The 19,052-nt window shown below is 41.6% G+C and overlaps 1 protein-coding gene across 1 annotated transcript; it reads right to left on the bottom strand.

The window, feature by feature from the left end:
• Window positions 1–1,091: 1,091 nt before the first annotated feature.
• Window positions 1,092–19,052, bottom strand: LOC143580077 (protein BONZAI 3-like). The gene is made up of 17 exons (XM_077063209.1): window positions 18,999–19,052; window positions 18,359–18,406; window positions 18,043–18,191; window positions 17,888–17,936; window positions 17,760–17,816; window positions 17,155–17,331; window positions 16,943–17,077; window positions 16,720–16,847; window positions 16,541–16,640; window positions 16,265–16,379; window positions 15,688–15,764; window positions 15,457–15,594; window positions 15,324–15,380; window positions 13,480–13,531; window positions 12,889–13,001; window positions 1,231–1,344; window positions 1,092–1,151 (listed from the first exon to the last, which is right to left on the bottom strand). Exons 1-17 carry the CDS (start codon window positions 19,050–19,052, stop codon window positions 1,092–1,094), a joined length of 1,623 nt encoding a protein of 540 aa, XP_076919324.1.

The following is a 19,052-nucleotide window of genomic DNA, read 5'->3' as shown; positions in this document are numbered from 1 at the left end:
TTTACCATATAAATCCAAATTTTTCGACAACGATACACCTTTATTTTTTTATTTGCAAGTATCCGTGACTTAAAAATTTTATTCTAACAGATCTGCAACTTTAATTTTTATATTTTCTTATTTTCTTATTTCAACATTAGTGTTAATAAATGAATCGATTATGATTTACATTTAATAAAAATTTTGAAGTCATGTATTGAAATGACTTAAAAGATAATGACCATTTATTAAAATTGGTTGAAAAAAATGTAAGGAGGATTATAAGATTGACAAATGGTAAAAATGGTAGTCTTTTATTAAATTAGATAGAGAGATTATAATACATTAATGTATTCATAAAACCAATCTAATCTAACTACTCATCTGTAGCCTTAAGCCCATAATTTTAATCGTATCATATGCACAATCCAGTGATATATGTTTATCAAACACTATATCATTCATTTCAATCACTGAGACCACAAAAGGCTACAATGTTTTCAACTTCGAATTTATAATCATACGCTATACGTACCCTGCGTTTTCATGCTTTATAGAACATTTTTTGGTAACCAAACACATATTGTCATTGAGTTCACGCCCACACACAAATAATTTTAAAAATAGTTGCTTGTTAGAGACCGAGTATGCATTCGATTAATGACAGCAAGATTCAAGTCATTAAACACATGGCGTATGGTGTACGAGTGGCTTGACATCTCTATTTCTCATAAAAGTCAAGAATTGACCCGGTAACTCTTCCAATAGAGCCTGCACCATTGATCTCTCTCCATCTACACAACGTTCACAAAACACTTTTGGTTCAGTTTTTATAAATATTTATATAAATAATTAGAGTGCTAAAGATAACAACTTGAGCTAATTACTACGACATTATTTCATTTAACCGAACCGTATAAATGGTTGCATGACTAGAAATGTACATTTTCAACTCGTTGGATCCCATTTGGCATGCTTCCGTTTTAACTGAACTATTTTGTATTCCCATTTGACCCGTTAAGAGATAAAAATAACTCAAATATAGAGAGCTGTGCAGAATTTAATTTGTATGCTACTTACGCTGTACGTCACGCATAGGAACAAACTGAACATTATCTCGAGTAGCTATTCTTCCCATTGAGCTCTGCAAGCGGCGTGTCAGCATCCAAAATCTGTTACAAGTTATTATTAGGGTTGCAAATCACACGTTAATGGGCCTAACTTTAGTTGATATGACTTTTAACCATTTACCTCCATTTGTTTAAAATCATCATTACCAACTCCAACAATTAGAATCGAGAGGCGTAAATCTGAGGCCCTCACGAGTGCATCTATAGTCCCTTGAAGATCTGTAAGAACTCCATCCTGATAAAATAAGATGATGATTTATACTGAAGAAACGTGGATCGACTTACTAGTAGACGATCAACTTTCCTCGGGTATGAGTATGCTATATCACCGATGGTTTTCCGGAGTATGAATTCTTCCACCTACAAAACGAGCAGCATTGTGAACTTACCCCTCAGAAAGGGACAGAGGGGTCCTCTTTGGGGTAACCCTCCGGTGTGAGAATAAGATATTGTAGGAGAAAATAATAATCTGAGAGTGAGTAAGGACTTAGAATATATTTTCTTGCTTACCTCCCCTTGTGGAGGTGGTGTGGTATTTATAGTGTTAGGGTTTCCAATGATTGGGCTCAGACCCAATCAGGGCCTTTTTGTCCTCCTCCTATTGCTTCGCGCCACTTGTCCTTAGGACACCTGGTGCTTTTTCATTGATTATTCTCTGACCAAGGTATTTCACCTGACCCATGTGTAATCACGTGGTAGCACATGGGTTTTGCTGAGTTGTCCACCCTTCATTGGCAGCTGTAAACATCAGCATATTCTTTATTCATTAAAGGATATCTTCTGGAAGGTTGTCTGATGAGCACAATCATGGTTGTACTTATCCTGATTTGGATAAGGACGTGGTTGATTATGTGCATGTGTGATATGCGCCTATCCTGGGGATGCGCGAGGTCTTCTCTTTATTCTCACGCGCAGATGTTTCATGCGCAGATGTGATATGCGCAAGCATATGTAATATGCGTGAGCATGTGATATGCGCCACGCGCAGATGCGCCACGCGCAGATGTGATATGCGTGAGCATATGATGCGTGAGCATATGTGATATGCGCCACACGCAGATGCGCCACGCGCAGATGTGATATGCGTGAGCATATATGATGCGTGAGCATATGTGATACGCGCCACGCGCAGATGTGATATGCGTGAGCATATGTGATGCGTGAGCATATGTGATATGCGTGAGCATATGTGATATGCGCGCCACGCGCATAGGTTTTGGCTTTGTGTCTTCATGACATCCTGATTTCAAGCCTTTTGTCTATATCTTGTGGGTTGACCCGCCCCGCTCGATGTTAAGGCGGGTGCATACCTCTTCAAGCCCCCCCAGTCTAATGTATGTCTTGTCTCGCGCGAGCGAGGTAAGATAGATATTAGACTTAATAGTTTGCTCTTTTAATAGGGTTTGTCTTTTCTTTTTTATTTATCATATGTGCGTTGCGCGAAATTCTATCCTTTTGGTTGAAATGAATCGTCCATGTACGTGGTTGGTTGGTGCTGACATGCGTCAGAGATGGAGACGTTATGTGTCAGACTTTTCGTGTGCTCGAGGTGCTACAGTGGCTTTTCATGTCTCCTCATACAGTGTCAGGAACACGTGTCGCGCTCATGTTGGCCTGCACCTGCGAGTGGGGGCGCGTGAGCGTAACTCTGATCAGTACCTGTTTCTTTCTCTCTCCTGGGCCTATAAAAGCAATCATTTTGAGTGGTTTTTCTTCATCTTCATTGTTATTTTCAGAGCTCTTTCTCCTTCAATTTTCATTCCGATTAAGAGCCTTAATCTTTTGCTTCCAGATTTCAGTGCTTAAAGTAACCGCTGTTTGATTCACCCTTGTATGTCTGATAACCCAGACACCACAATTCCCCAAGCAAACGCCGTGTAAAATCATTAGTTATGTCCACTTTGAGGAAGACCGGCAAGGGTAAACGGGCTGCCGAGGCCTCGTCGGAGGAGGTGGGGAAGAACAAAACAGTGAAGAGATGGGATGAGATTCCCTATAAATTGAAACAGTCTGACTTCGACAATCTCGTCGCCTCTCAGGGTTTTCTCCCTGAGTACAGCTGTCTGCTCCCGGCGGCCGGGCAAACGGCGGCAGATTTGCCCACCGGCTATATCTCTTTATACTCTCACTTTTTCACACACTGTAACCTTCGTCTTCCGATGACAAGGTTTATGGGTGCGCTCCTTCAGTTTTATGGGATTCACATATCCCAAGTCCATCCTTGTGGACTAGTGCGCATGACTCATTTTGAGTTCATGTGCAAAGCTCAGTGCGAGGAGCCCACCCCTCGGCGCTTTCAATATTTTTATAAGCCAAAAATCCAAGATTCTTGGTTCTCATTCATACCGCGCAGTCAGAAGGTTAAGTGCTGCACTGTTTCCTTCAAAAGCCTTCATGACTGGTCTGAAAAATTTTTTTATATTAAGGCTGGTGTGATTCCCATCCGCATGACCATGCGCGCGGTCACTTCTGCGCCCGCGGATGAGAATGTTCTTAAGAACCCAACGGGCACATAACAAGTTAACTGCTGAACTATCCCCCGCCAAGAATATTTGCGAGGAGGCGCTGGTGGGGGTTGGTATGACCAAGAGGTGGACCGGCAGCGCGACTGAGCCTGTCGTCCAAGTTGATGGCTTAGGTGAGTTATTAGCTCATTGCATTATTTCTGCGCGAATATAATTCGTTTTGCTGATATCCTTTGTCTTGTTTTATGCAGTAAGCAAGGAGTACGTCCACGCCGCCTATGACGAGCATATGGAGGGCGGCTCTGTCGCGCTGAGCGCTGGGGAAGTTGCTTTCCCCGATCGCTTCGATGATATGTTCATCCCTGTCGATTTAGAATTTTGCTTTGACAGCGATGCGCCTAGTAAGCCTTTGTACTTATGCTTATGCCTTTAGAATACCAAATTTGGTTAATATTTCTGTTGCACGTATTGTAGATGCGCTCGAGAACTATGAGTTGGAGCTTGCAGAAGAAGAGGTGGAGGAAGAAGCTGAGGCGCCACAACTCAAGCGCAAAGCTAAAGGCAAAACTGGCGCAGGGGCCAGCAAAAAACAGAAGAAAAATGATGCCCCTGTTGCCCAGGATCCTCCTACCCAAGCGAAGGGACTTGAGAAAACCAAGGGATTTACCTCCATGTTTTCCTCGTCTTCTTTGCCTCGAGGTGTGGGCAATCCTCCCGTCCACACGAGGTATGGTGCTGCCACCTCAGCTCTTCGTGCGGCGGACATGGGAAGCGGCGCTGCGCCTGCTGTTTCATCTTCTCCAACAGGTATACTTTGTTTATATTTTGTGGTTTTATGAGCGTGATTCCGATAGAGTTACTAATGAATCTTTGCTCACTCAAATGTTTGTAGAGCCGGCAACTTTGGTGGCTCAACCTCAGGCGCAGCAAGGTACCGAGGCTGCGCCGAAGGTTGCTTTCAAGTCCCCTGTTTTACCTTCGAAAAGGGGGAAAATGGACTTCATGGCGATGCTTAATTCGCGGACGGCGGTGCGCCAATGTATTTATTGTGCTTTGATTTTCTGACTTTTTTCCTTTAGATTAAGTCATGAATCATTTCTCCTTGGTTTTTTCATAGGAATTATAGCTGGCACACAAGCTGCTGGCGCCGGCGCCGGCGCCGGCGCCGTTAGTTCTGCTCCTGCTCCAACAAGCACTGAATCTCCTCTCATTGGGATTACTAAGGAGTAGGAGACTATTTTACGTGCTGATCTAGCGGCGTCAAGATCTCCCTCACCTCCTCCTGCGCGCAGCCCTCCTCGTGAGACTGTTTTTGATTTTTCCAAGTCGCAGGAGAAAAGACCTGTTACAGAGGATGATGAGGAGGTCAATTTTGAAGATTCCGATGGTGGCCGCGCAAGCCCTGTAGCGCCACGAGATTTCGTGGCGCAGCCTTCTTCTCGTGGAGCTGGCGCTGACTTTTCTGCTGGTTCTCCGCAGGTATAAGTTTGTTTTTCTCCGCTGTGCGGACTTCCAGATTAGTGTTTAGATGACTAAAACGTTGCTTTTTGCGTTGCTTTGTGTTTGCAGGAAGCCGATCACATATATCGCCCGAGCTGGAATATTACTGAAGATAGCTCATTTCAATCCATGGGCGTGTGTGAAGACTTCTGGGCTCACTCTGTGCCTCCGGCTGAAAGGAGGTTTCAGGAGGACCGCGCTCGCGTGGACTTGCTCAACGACCACCTATTTGCTGGGTCTGCGTTCTTTGCTGCCTCCCAAGAGTTTCGCAATGATTGTATAAAAGTGTGTGATGCCCTTGCGGAGGCCAAGCAAGAGGCTAAGATTTCTGCTTGGAATCTTTCTGACGCTCGAGAGAGAGCTGAGAAACTCTAAGCAGAACTTAGCGAGAACCGAGCGAGTGCCAACGCTGCCTTTGTGAAGCGCGGGCATGAGCTGCAGGCGGCAGAAGCGGATGCGGCCAGGTACGCGCGCCGAGCGCGTGACTTGGAGTTGGAGGCAGAGACGCGTGATCAAACTCTTGTGCAGGCTAACACTGACAAATCTTTATTAGAGAGTGAGGTTGCGCGCCTGAAGAAAGAGCTCGTAGCTGCGCGAGCAGAAAAGGATGAAGCCTTGGCGGCAGCAGCATCTGGCCGAGAAGAGCTCGATGCTGCGCGAGCGGAAAAGAATGAAGCCTTGGCGGCAGCAGCGTCTGACAGAGAAGAGCTAGAACAAACCAAGGAAACTGTTGAGTTGTTAAACTCTCAGATTCCTGATCTTGAGACGTCTATTTCTTCCATCGCGCAGGCTCGTTAATGGCTAGTTTCACAGGGTGTGACTCGTAGCACTTACGCGATGAAATACTCAGACGAGTTTCAGACCCTTGTGATGGATTGCAATGCTGCGTCGCGCTAGGTGGGTCGAGCTGAAGGGTTTAAGGATGGCTATGAATATGGCATGCTGAAGAAGAATCCATCCGACTACCCTTATCAGCTCGACGTTGTCTGCGCTGACATGGCCGAGGTGGGGGAGAAGTATTTGAATACTCCCATTCCCATCCTTGAGCAGGTATTTTAACCTTAATGAGTTTATCTTGACTTATTTTCCTAATCTTTTGTACTCATACTTTTCCTTGTGACTTGCAGATAGCCGCGCTTGCTGACCAGCCCGATCTTGGCGTGCTAAAGAAATTACTTGACGAGTGTGAAGGGACTGGTGGCAGCGATGATGGCGCGGGCAATGCTGCCTCTGCTAGCGGCTCTGGCGTGGCCAAAGGACCTACTCCTGACACTATCGTGATAGAAGACGACTCCATTCAAGACGAACAGCTTGATTATGGTAAGTTTGGAGATGACGAGGAGCGGGCTGCGCCAGATGCTGAGGGAGGGGGTAATGATGGGGGCGATGAAGAGGCTGATGATATAGAGACTTGAGAAGCCCTTCATGTTTTTTTTTTTTTTTTGTAGTTTTTATCTTATCATTTTGTAAATTTGTAAACTTCTATGTTTTGGAATGAAATTTTGTTTTTCCCTTATTCGCATCTTGCGCATTCCCAATTCATCTCTTTATATTGCATGTGTTTGCTTGTTGAATATAAGATATGCTTGCACATTGAAACTTGAACAAGGTTGTAAGGAAATTATTTTACTTAATCCTTGTCATATTTCAAGTTATTTTGCAATATTCTGAATATGCTGACACGTGCCTTGGCATTTCATTATTCCTCTTTTGCGCGATGTTATCGCACATTTATTATAGGGAATTATGAATGAGTTTTTTAGCCTTTACGTGTCAGTATGTGTTACTCTGATATCCATTACAATCCCATGCGCGACCTCGACCTGAGACCTTAACAACTATGTTTTGGCATGTGCTTTGCCTTAGCTGTACTTAGGTATTTTTATGGTTTAGCTGCGCAGCATGTAGGATGGATGTTGTGAGTAATTTGAGCTAAGGCTCATATTATTGGGCTAAGGCCCTGAGCTAAGGCTCATATTATTGGGCTAAGGCCCTGACGTTTTAGAGTTAAAACTCGTTAACGCGTTTGAGCTTGAAGCTCGCGCATGTATGTTTTACTTCGTTTTATTTTTAGTTTGATGTCAATACAATGTTGTCATATTGCTCAAAATTAATAAAGGGAAGTGTGAAACATGTATGCAAAAGGTAATAGAACACACATTAAGAGAAAATAGCGCATCATTATTCATAATGGCTTAAAGGGCCTTGATTACAAACTTGACAACTTTTACATGAAACATTTTCTAAGCTGTGCTGCGTTCCATGTGCGCGGGATCTTCTTTCCATTCAAATCTTTTAAAGCGTATACGCCCTTTCCCAATTCTTCCGAGACTTGATAAGGTCCCTCCCAGTTGGGAGACATCTTTCCCGAGGGTATTGCGCGACTAACTTCATTGTTCCGAATGACAAAATCATTCTTCTTGAAGTGGCATTCTTTCACGCGCTGATTGTAATATTTTTCTAGTTTTTTCTTGTATTTGGCTTCAATTATGATAGCCGCCTCTCTGCGCCCTTCAAGTAAGTTGAGATCCAACCTCCTTTCTTGCTCGTTATCTGTCTTACTCATCATGACCACTCTATAGGATGGGCATCCAATCTCTGCTGGAATCATAGCCTCCGTTCCATAGGTTAGGCTGAACGGGGATTCGCCATTGCTGGTTTTGCTTAATGTCCTGTGCGCCCACAGGACATTAGGTAGCTCCTCGACCCATGCATGGGATTCTCCCTCCAACCTTTTCTTCAGCCCATTCAGCAAGCTTTGGTTCGCGCGCTCCACTTGGCCATTCCCTTGAGGGTGGTATACTGAAGTGAAGACTTGGTTGATGCGCAATTCCTTGAGCCAACTGGATATCTTCCTGTCAGTGAATTGTTTGCCATTGTCGCTCACAATTTCCATTGGCAGGCCAAAACGGCATATGATGTGGCTCCAAATAAATTGCTTCATTGCCTCGGCTGTGATTTTTGCTAGTGGCTTGGCTTCAACCCATTTTGTGAAATAGTCTACTGCCACTACCAAAAACTTTACTCGCCCTTGCGCTTGTGGTAAGTGACCCACAATATCGATTGCCCATTTGTGGAAAGGCCATGCGGAGGTCACCGGAATCAAGTTGTTCTTTGGCCGCATGGTGTTTGGCGCATAGCTCTGACACGCTTTGCATTTTTGGATCTCTTTTAACGCATCCAAGTACATGCCTGGCCAATAGTAGCATGCGTTCATTGCCTTGGCAACCACCATGCGCGGGCCAGCATGTATTCCACAGATTCCTTCGTGTATCTCTCTGATCACATAGCTTGTTTCCTCAGCATCCAGGCATTTCATGAGCGGTCCAAGATAAGAGCGTCGATATAACGTACCATCAAGCAGTTCGTAGTTCTGCGACTTGTGTCTTATCTTCCTCGCCTGTGCGCGATCGTCCGGTACCTTTCCCTCCTTCAAGAATTCCATTAATGGAGTTATCCATGATGAAGGTGTTGTATGAATTACAAGGACAGACTTCGCTCCCACCGACGGGTTGCTCATTACTTCCACCCTGACATCTTTGCCAAAGTGATCGAAGCTGGTTGATGCCATCTTGCTCAGCGCGTCGGCAGACTTGTTTTCACTGCACGGAATATGTATGATTCTGAAGATGTCAAATTGCTCGGTGAGTTTCTTCGCCTGCTCTAAATACAGAGGCATAGTGTTTTCCTTGGCATCATAAAGGCCATTGACCTGTGCTGCTACCAAGTATGAATCGACATGAGCCTCTAGCTTTTTAACTCCGAACTTGTGCGCGATGCGCAGACAAGCCAGCAGGGCTTCATACTCAGCTTCATTGTTGGTGCTCTTGAAATCCAACCTGATTGCGTAAGTATACTCATGACTTTCTGGATCCACCAGTTTGAGGCCTGCGCCGGACCCTTCGTTGTTTGAAGCTCCATCAGTGAATAATCTCTAAACATTTTCTTCATTATTGGCTTGCGGAGGGTCTACTTCGCGCTGAGCCTCTTCGACTTTTCCTTCAGGGATTTCTGCAATGAAATCAGCTAAGACTTGTCCCTTGATTGCTGGACGAGGTTTGTAGGTGATCGTGTGCTCCCCTAATTCCAGCGCCCATTTTGTCAGCCTTCCTGAGAGCGCGGGACGTCGCAAGACTTGCTGGATGTTGTAATCAGTCAGGACTTCAATGGGATGACTATTGAAATATCTATGAAGCTTGCGCGACGCATGTGTTAGTGATAAAACTAACTTTTCTATGATGGTGTAGCGCGTCTCAGGATCTGTCAGCACCCGACTTACATAATAGATTGGTGTTTGGATTCCCTTGCGATCCACCAACAACACTGCGCCAATGGCGCGCTCTCCTGCTGACAGGTACAACGTTAGAGTTTCACCAGGTAGTGGAGCTGTGAGCGCAGGCAGATTTATCAGACATTCTTTTATCTCACTAAAAGCTTGCTCGGCCTCAGGCGTCCACTTGAATTGGCTTTTCTTTAAGCAATTTCTCAATGTGTTAACGAATGGGGTAGATTTGCTTGCATGGTTCGCTAGGAATCTGTTAATTGATACCAATCTACCATTCAACTTTTAAACTTCCTTCATGGTGGATGGTGAAGGCATGTCAAGGATAGCCTCCACCTTCTCTGGGTTCACCTTGAAACCATCCTTGGTGACCATTACACCGAGAAATTTCCCTTCTTCTACGCCGAATGTGCATTTGCTCGGGTTGAGCTTCATGTTTACTTCCTTTAGGCGCCAAAGGGTTTCTTCGATGTCTTTGAGCATTTGTTTTTCCTCCCTGCTTTTAATCACCAAATCATCCACGTAGACTTCTAAGTTTCTTCCAATTTGCTCGTTGAAAACCGCATCCATGAGTCTTTGGTAAGTGGCTCCTGCATTCTTCAAACCAAAGGGCATTTTTGTGTAACAGAAAACACCCTTGTCAGTTCTGAAGGCAGTCTTGTCCTCATCTTGTGGTGCCATTTGAATTTGGTGATAGCCCTTATAGGCATCCAGGAAACATTTGAGCTTAAATGGCGCCACAGAGTCCACCTTCGCGTCAATGTTTGGGAGGGGGTAACAATCTTTTGGACACGCTTTGTTGAGGTCCTTGAAATCAATGCACATTCTCCATGACCCATTGCTCTTCTTTACCATCACGGGATTGGCTACCCATGTTTGGTATCGTATTGGGCGGATGATATTTGCGCGCAGTAGATCTTCTACTTGCTCATTCATGGCCTTTGCCTTCTCATCCCCCATGACTCTTTTCTTTTGAGCAATTGGCTCTACAGACTTGAATGTGTTGAGAGAATGCTGCACCAGGTCTCGCGGAACCCCAGTCATATCAGAATGTTGCCACGCGAAGACCGATATATACGTTGTGAGCAATCTTTTCATTTTCACCCTTGTGTCATCTGATATCGTAGCTCCAATTGTGATTGTTTGTTCTGGGAATTTTGGGTTGAGAATCCATTCCTCTGGCGCGTTGTTTGCCATTGGAAGCTTCATTCTCCCTTCTCGCGATATACTTGTTACTGCGCATAAATGATCTCGGTATACAAATGTTACTCCTGTTGGTGTTGGGAACCCCAACGCGCCGTGCGCTGGTGACGGTATGGCGTTGAATTGGGCAATCGTTCCTCTACCTAAGATCATATTATGGCATGAAGTGGTGGGCAAGACCAAGAAGTTGACAATTTCAGCTCGCTTGTGTTTCTCATCCCCCATAGTTAGTTCGAATTGTATCTGACTTAGGGGGTGAATAATTTCGTTTGAGACACCCGAGATTGGTGCATTCACAATTTCAAGCCTTGCTTGGTCTGCTGGATCCAACTTCCTGAAACATTGCTCATACATGATGTCTGATTCACTGCCGGTGTCCACCAGGACTTTTGACACCTTATAATGAGCGATGTGTGCAGTGATGACCAGAGGACTGCTGATAGACGTGCCTCCTCTGATTCTTGGGAAGATTACTTGTTGCTCGCGCCAATCCCCTTGGACTTGCGCGCTTCTCTTCCTCGAACTTTGCCCTTGCCTTCCTCCTTCAGCTACACAGATTCTTTTGAATTTTTTACTGGCTGAGGCTCCATCTGGTTGTTCATTCTCTGGTCTTGGGTTTTTCACCAGGTGAGCCAACTTGCCTGATTTCACATCTCTTTCAATCGCATCCTTCAAATGGTGGCATGCATCGGTGTTGTGCCCTGTGGACTTGTGAAACTCACAATACTTGCCACTGTTTGGTGGTCCCTTATGGAGTAATGGCTTGGGGCTTTTAAACTGGACATTCTCTGTGCTTAACACTTGCGAAGGCGTTTTGGTGAGGGGAGTCCATATTCTTGGCAGAGGTCTGTTAGGCTCCCTGCCGCCTTCCCTCTTGTTACCTTCTCCGCGATTACGAATGTCTTTTTGGGGCTGGGGTGAACTTTGTTGCGCTTGCTTTTCTGCGGGAGAATAACTGGTTTGTTGCAACCTGGACCATACGGAGTTTTGTTTGCCCCTCCTTTCATTGTTGCGTGGTGCTTCTGCTTGATGCCCTTTATCTCTTGCTCTGTCTTGGGCAATTTGTTTTTCATTTCGCGCGAAGACTCGCGATGCTTCCATAAGCTTAGCCCAAGTGGTTGGCATGCCATCTCTGCTCACGAGAGCTCTGCGGAGTTGATCACTGCGCGCACCTTGTATAAAGGCCACGCGCAAGAGTTGCTCAGTGATACCTCCAATTGCAAGAGATTCCTGATTGAAACGAGTTATGTAGTCTTCAATGGTTTCATCATTCCTGCGCACGCAGTGCATGATGTCATCGGGGTCGCGCGTGTGTCTGCGCTGCTGTACAAAGTGAGCCTGGAACTTCTCCAATAGCTCTTCGAACCCATCGATTTGTCCTGTCGGCAAGCTTTCGAACCAGACACGCGCTGCGCCCGTGAGGCAGCGAGCAAACATGTGACACCATGTTGGCATCGTCCAGCTTTCTAGGTTTCCAGTGTTGTAAAAACCTTGTAAGAAATCGTCTGGATCTGTTGTGCCATCGTACTTGCCCAAACCACTTGGCATCTTGGTTTTGTGTTGAATGGGAGCCTTCGCGATGCGCTCAGTGAATTTTGAATGCTTCACCAAGATGGCTGGCCTATATGGTGTGGTTACATCCACTTTCCCTTTCGCTTGTGGGTTGTACGGTGTGTATAGATCCATATCGGCTTTGGCTCCAGGCGCTATGTTCATGTGCGAGCGGAGCTGTGACCCTCCTGCATGAGTATCTCGCGTCTTCCTCATGGGTGCACTTCTTCCTCATCACTAAAATCAGCGTGTTCGGTGTGAACAGAGTGACCATCTTCCGGCGCGCGCCCCCTTTTTGTTGTTCCCTGAATGGTTTGTTTATCAAATGCGAGCCTTTGTGTTAAGTCGGCTAACTTTTTGTGTTTGACCAGCTCATTGTATTTGTCCATTAAACGCCGTTGTTCGTTTATGAGCCATTCTTTAGGGTCATTGGTTTCAACTTCCGGACCCATTGGTCCTTTTTGTTTTGCACCAGTCAGATTTTGGAACGTGAGATCGTCTGGAGGAGTTTCAGTCTGGCTATGAGGTGTTGTGATGAAGGGATGGTTACTGGTGGTGCGCGCAGTATCACGCGGCGCCCTCAGAAACTGTTGTCCCTCATTAACATCCTCAAGCTCATTATCCTCCAGAACTTGATCGCTGTTTCGAACACCGGAAACCATGGTGAAGATTTTCAGAGGGAACTGATGAGATAGTGGTTTTGTTGCCGTTGTAACAGGTGATGTCGCCAATGAAGAAACGTATGTACAATTGTTTTATACTTCTGCAACATGCTTACCGTTATGAATAACAAGATAAAGTATTTGGTGTGATTGGTTGAGAGCGATTGAGCAGCTATTTCTGCAGCTTGGTTGACTACATGACCAAATAAAGTGGGCCCGTGAAGAGAGACTGTAATGACCAAAAAATAAAAATAAAAAAAATAAAATAATAATAATAATAACAAAAGTGTGGTAACATATAGATAAGATTGAAATATAAGTGAAGGAAAACAAAGATGAAAATGAATGAGAATAGGTTCATCTAGTAAAGGTGATGTTGACCCTAAGTTTTATGTAGTTGTCATTCAGATTTACCACCCATTACTATCCTTACTTTTATTGTAAGGGATAAACAACAAAACAATAATTTAATAAAAGTAGAGCACGTGTAGACAAATTAGAAGATAAACGTGGACCATTGAAATTTAGAAGGTATCTCATTTCTTCACCTTGGCCACCAAGAAAGAATAGTTATTTAAGAGTTGGGTTTTATAGCTTTCAACATCACAGTTCAAAAGTATTTCCATCAAAAATTTCCTAAGCCAAAAACAAACTAAGATACCAACATAATAACCATACTACCTATCTTCACTTTGTTAGTAACTAACTTTCGGTTACGTCTCCACCTCTCGTAGAATCTAAAACAAGTTTTCGGCCAACCTACAATTTTTCCGGTAAACCAGAGTGAACCGAAACACCAAAATAATTGCTTTGTTTACCATCTCCACTCCATAGCCAACCCCTGCCACCTCCGAACCACCTCGCGACATCACAACGGAACCAACTTTAACCGAGAAACTTTCTTTTATCACTAACCTTAAACATAAGGTAACACCACTTTGTTACTATCTTTAACTATCTTAACCTTATTGGTAATATCCGGTCACTTTGTCACGTTCAGGAAACCGTAGAGCTCAAAACGAATTTCCGACTAACCGGTATTTTTTTTTTCGGCGAACCATTGAAGAAGGAGCATAGCAAGGTTTACTTTATCAAATTATTATTTCATCACTTTATCAAATCTAAGTCTAGTTAAAATGGTTTAACACAAAACCTATTAAAACACTAGGTTAGGGGTTCGAAACCCATCCCCTGGACCCTCTCTTTTATATATATATTAAAATCTTTGAAGTATTTAAGTTGATTCACCAAATATTTATAGTTACTAACATATAGAGGAATATAAAACCTTTTTCTTGAAATATGACATCAGTTTATTTCTATAAGTTAATAGATTATATTCTCGTTAAAACTTTTAACTCTAATAATAATGCTTCTAGGTAAGTTATTAAGCAAGAATCAATTTCAGTTTTGAAAACTTATTAATATACGTTATGTTTGTTAATTAAATATGAACTAGTTTAACGATCAAAATAAGTCAAAGATTATTTATCTTGTTAGGAGTTATATTAATTTAAAATATAATATTATTACATACAAAGCTAACTCAACTAAATATACCAACAATTTAAACAATTTAAATATTACTCTGTAACAAATACATATAACTCATATGTAGATAACTACAACGCTCGTGAACAAGTTATTATTGCCTTGGATCGTTAAAGGTACGGATCCTTACTCCCACGCTTCGTTACTTTCATATTCAATTGTTATAAGCCCATTAGTTTCATATATATTGGAAAATCCCCCGCATCTTTAAAATATCGATTCGGTTGACTTTCCGTTGAATTCCTATTCTGACTATGATACTATTTGACGTCATGCGATAGAATTATGTTAGTTGTACTCATTATCACATGTTCCAATATATGTTATGATTATTGTATAAATAAGTAATCTGTACTCTGGCACCCTGAGTTCCGCTTCTCGTGGAGTGTCCCACGAGCATGTTGTTGCGGCATCGACAACATGTGCATCACCCGTGACTGTGAGATTAATTCACGGCGTCTCTTAAGTACGAGTAGTACATATGACTATTAGGAGACGTATGGATCGGTCATAGGATTAATATTAAGGAGATGGATAGCGGGTATGCCAACTCGCCATCTCGTGTGATAAATATGCAGGAGTAGCTACTTGTATATTATCACGTTTTATGTTTCACTCATGGGTACATCCGTATGATACGATTGAATTTATTTAATAAGATTACTTTGCATCGTATCATTTATTATAAGTTCCATCTAAATGACGTCCCATTAAATCCTTTATTGTTTGAGCTTATTATTTCGTACTGAGCATTCGGCTCATTCCGTTGTTATTTACTTTTATACAGGTACGCAGGTTACTTTGGGCGGGGTTAAGAAAGAAGAATAAAGCATCAAGATCCTAATAAAATATCTTTTAAACGTGTTAGTTTGTAAATTAGACTTAAGTTTGTCTTGTCTAATATATTATGACTTTGACAAGTAAATAAATAAAAATTATGTCTTTTGTTCAGAAACCATGTGTATTGTGACACGTCAGCCCTTTCGGGCCGGGGTGTTACGGAGACGGTATGCAGCGCGTTTCTATAAGCATCCATTATCCCTTGTACTCCTTCAACCTGCATATAATGTTGGTAAATAACTAGTACATGTGGAAAAACAGACAGGTTGGCTAACGTGTCATAATAGTTTTACCTCAAAGTTACCGTCATTTCCATTCAGATTGAAACAATGAGATACGGAGCCATTGTGTAATTTCCCACCAAAACCCCAAGCGGGAAAGCGTTTATCATAATCATAAACTTGTATCACTTCCCCAACCTCTATAATAGCCTGTAATCACAAAAATACATACATTAACAAATAAATAGAGTAATAAACATTCAAGCGTTTATCATAAGAAAAAAAAGTGGTAAACCAGCTAACCTGCTGGTAAGCATTTAAGCGACCCGAATAGTCAATGTAATGCAATGAATTAAGGCTTCGAGGATCACCATTAGAAGCTGTGAAAAAAATGTTGTTTTCGCAAAAATTAATCATTAGCAGACATCACATTTTAGCATCATCATCATCATCATCATCGTACTCAGTAAATCCCACCAACAGCAAAGCTATGGTAGGATCTGAGGAGGGTAAGATGTAGACAGTCTTACCTCTACCCCGTAGGAATAGAGAGGCTGCTTCCGGTGAGACCCCCTGCTTAATAGTAGTTTTGCATCAAGCCTTGGACATAAGGTGCATAACATTCAACCACCGGGACACCGACTGATTGGTGCGTGCACCCTTGTCTTTCGGCTATCAACGCCACCACTTGATGCTTGATTAACCTTCCGCCACTTTTAACGTTATTTTCACGATATTAGTAAAATAACGTCAAAATTAGTGCAATTTCACTTTTGCCCATCTGAGGGTTCACACATATATACATTATATGGGCGCACCGCAAGCAGGGTTCACACATATAGACATCACATTTTAGCATATTTAATTAAATCACATTTGCCTGTAAAATCAACAGCAACCATGAAGTTCAGTTCAAACCCACTAGAAATATAATCAAGAAAACTATACAACTCCCTTTCTTCATATCCACCCACAAAAATTTTACCCTTCAGAGCCTACATAACATGTAAACATAAGATGCAATCGTTTTATAGTTAATAGTTATAATGCTTCAATAACTGCAAAATATATTATTTATCATTCATTTTCAACTAAAACTGCACAAGTGTTAGGTATCACTTTGGAAATTGTATTAAAACAAATAAACACAATTTACCTTCTCGTGCCCTTTGTGACGAGAAGATGGCAGGACAAAATTTGCACCTGCATTTGTTTTGTGAAGATTTTCTAGACCTTGAATTGATGTATGCAGCTTACTGTAATAATAAAAGCTTTCACAATTATTCACCTATAATTAGTTAGGTTTGGATGCAGCCATTGCAACCCATTATTTACGAGTTTGACCATTTGCGTGTTGAAGTCAAAACATATGTGAGCAAAGCAGACAACTTTGCACAAGAGTGAGTTGTGCACCATTTACACGATAAGTGTATGGTTGCCATTGGTATTGAAGTCAAAACACTCTACAACCAAAGAAAAAATAAAATAAGACATATGTAATATGGTAGAAAATAAAAGAAGAGAATCATACATAGAGAATTAAACTAGTCAACTTCACCTTGCTCACATATTGTTGTGTATGTATACATAGTGGCTTCCATACAGGGTCCAAATTATTGTTAACTACTTCTGTCTTGCAAATTGGAATAGGACTTCCAACCTCAACAACCCTTGAGATTCTTAAGAATGGATCCTAAATAAGTAAAAATTAAAAATTAAAAACATCAATATTAAAATTTTTGTTAGTAGGTGTTGAGCAAGAATGATTACACTTTTAGAGAACTTATCCTTGTTATCCAAGTTTGAACATCTAAGCCTTGTCTCAATAGCCATTTTGGAAGCAATGGTTTCCTCTGCATGAACATTTATTGAACCCATATTTCCAACAGCATGCCCGCTTCCACCAACAAGTTTTAGGGTCATACTTCGGCTTCGGTGAGTCATGATCTGCCAATTTTAGATGAGCAGGGATCAGCTTTGATCAGGTGTATGGGTAAAAACGGGCAGTCAAATTCGGACCGCTGACCAGCTAATTTTATGTTTCCTTGAAAACTTCGTAAAAACCAACAAATTAGGTGCACTTCAAAATTTACCATTTATTACTAAAATAATAATTTGCAGCATCCAAAGTATTGAATCAAAAGTATTGAATTAAAACGAATATTATCTAATTAGTGTAGTTTTTCAATCTTATTTAACACTTCTAATTATCTATATGATTCAAAAAAGGATAACAAGAAGTGTTTAGCCCCAACCCAATCTGGCCAAATCTGTTTAAATATGTTGTTTCACCTAAAGAAACCCATTATTTAACAAAAGAAACTCGTTGAAACGTTTAAGAGTGTCGGGAATCCTAAAACTGCGAGTAAACGTACCTCTGACAAAACACAGTTAGCTTCACCAACATAATCTTGGACTTTTAGATCCAGCATCTGTGCAACATATACAGTTTAAAGATAAATTATGACATTAAAAGATTGAACAAGTTTGAAGTTTTATAAACCTTTGTTGACATATTATGATACTTTGTATCCACATCATACACCCGGAAACTGAAAACAAACACATAAAATGCAGATAATTTACAAAGTATTTACTAAGTATTCAACGGTGTCATACCAAATAGTATGAAACTAAACAAACTGGCAGGATGCTTACACCAATGGCTGAACAATTTCAAAGTGAAATGCAACATTTATTTTCTGAATCCACGTGGGATTTAAGGTGTTCATGATCACCTCAGTGCGACCAACTTCCTCAAGATTTCCATTTTTCTTCTTGGCATATACAACTACCATAGGGTCGCTCTACAATTAAGAAAAAGCATAACATCAACATATTATTATTAGCTTTGTTAAATTTCGAAACAGGCAACAAGAAAATATGTAAATATGTCAAGCATGCACAATAACAAACTGATAAAGAAAGCATTAAACCAATAAGAAGAATATAAAACAAGATCTAGTTGAAGTACCTTTGACATGACGTCAAGATCACGTAATCCTGAAGCTGAAAAAGATAACTGCGATTTCATTATCAAGAAATTAGTCACATATATGTGGGTAATAATTGCTTCCGAGAGAGAGATAAATACAACTAGTAGCACATTGAACGAATATGATCAATAGAAGAATAGAACGTTGGCGTTTGTGTTTGTTACCTAATATCACCATCAACAAGATACAGAGAAAACTAGATATGATAATTGATGTACCTTTGTGACAATGTTGTGGATAGAAGAAAACTAAATAATGCAAAATGTGTTTTGATTTTGAATATGAAAACAAAATGAAGCTGATCAAGCTACAGGGTCACTTTGATTAATAATTTAATAGAATATACTATAAAGCATTGTTTAATGAACGTAGATATCAAAAGTAAAACAACAGAAGAATATTTTGATAATATTATATAATTAATAAGTGATTGTTTAATAAGCAGATAGGGTACGGAGTTGATCGAATAAACATGCTACTATATATATACCTGAATTCCAGTTTCCCGCCAAAAAGTAAGACGATATTTATTTTATCATTGTGTATTCAATAAAAAAAAAACTAATGCAATTAGCAACTGAAATGAAATCGCAAGGAGAATTTGGTATAGGTACGTACCTGGATGAAAATGCGGAGTGGTTGAAGGCCTTTGGAGCGATAAAAGTGCGTCAT

This window comes from Bidens hawaiensis, unplaced genomic scaffold (assembly GCF_021521415.1).
Source record: "Bidens hawaiensis isolate Kalapana, Puna unplaced genomic scaffold, B.hawaiensis_p1.1 tig00001463_1, whole genome shotgun sequence".
Classification (NCBI taxonomy): domain Eukaryota; kingdom Viridiplantae; phylum Streptophyta; class Magnoliopsida; order Asterales; family Asteraceae; genus Bidens; species Bidens hawaiensis.
The sequence above is the reverse complement of the archived record's forward strand: the minus strand, read 5'-3'. Positions and strand labels throughout refer to the sequence as shown.

What these genes read in the sequence shown, in the direction of transcription:
- LOC143580077 (XM_077063209.1), bottom strand. Translation starts at nt 19,052, where the DNA reads ATGACGCACTTTTATCGCTCCAAAGGCCTTCAACCACTCCGCATTTTC. An exon ending in ATCTTGACGTCATGTCAAAG is followed by an intron (nt 18,192 to 18,358) that starts GTACTTCAACTA and finishes TCTTAATTGTAG; the next exon opens with AGCGACCCTATGGTAGTTGT. An exon ending in AGGTGGAGACGTAACCGAAA is followed by an intron (nt 13,002 to 13,479) that starts GTTAGTTACTAA and finishes TGGTCATTACAG; the next exon opens with TCTCTCTTCACGGGCCCACT.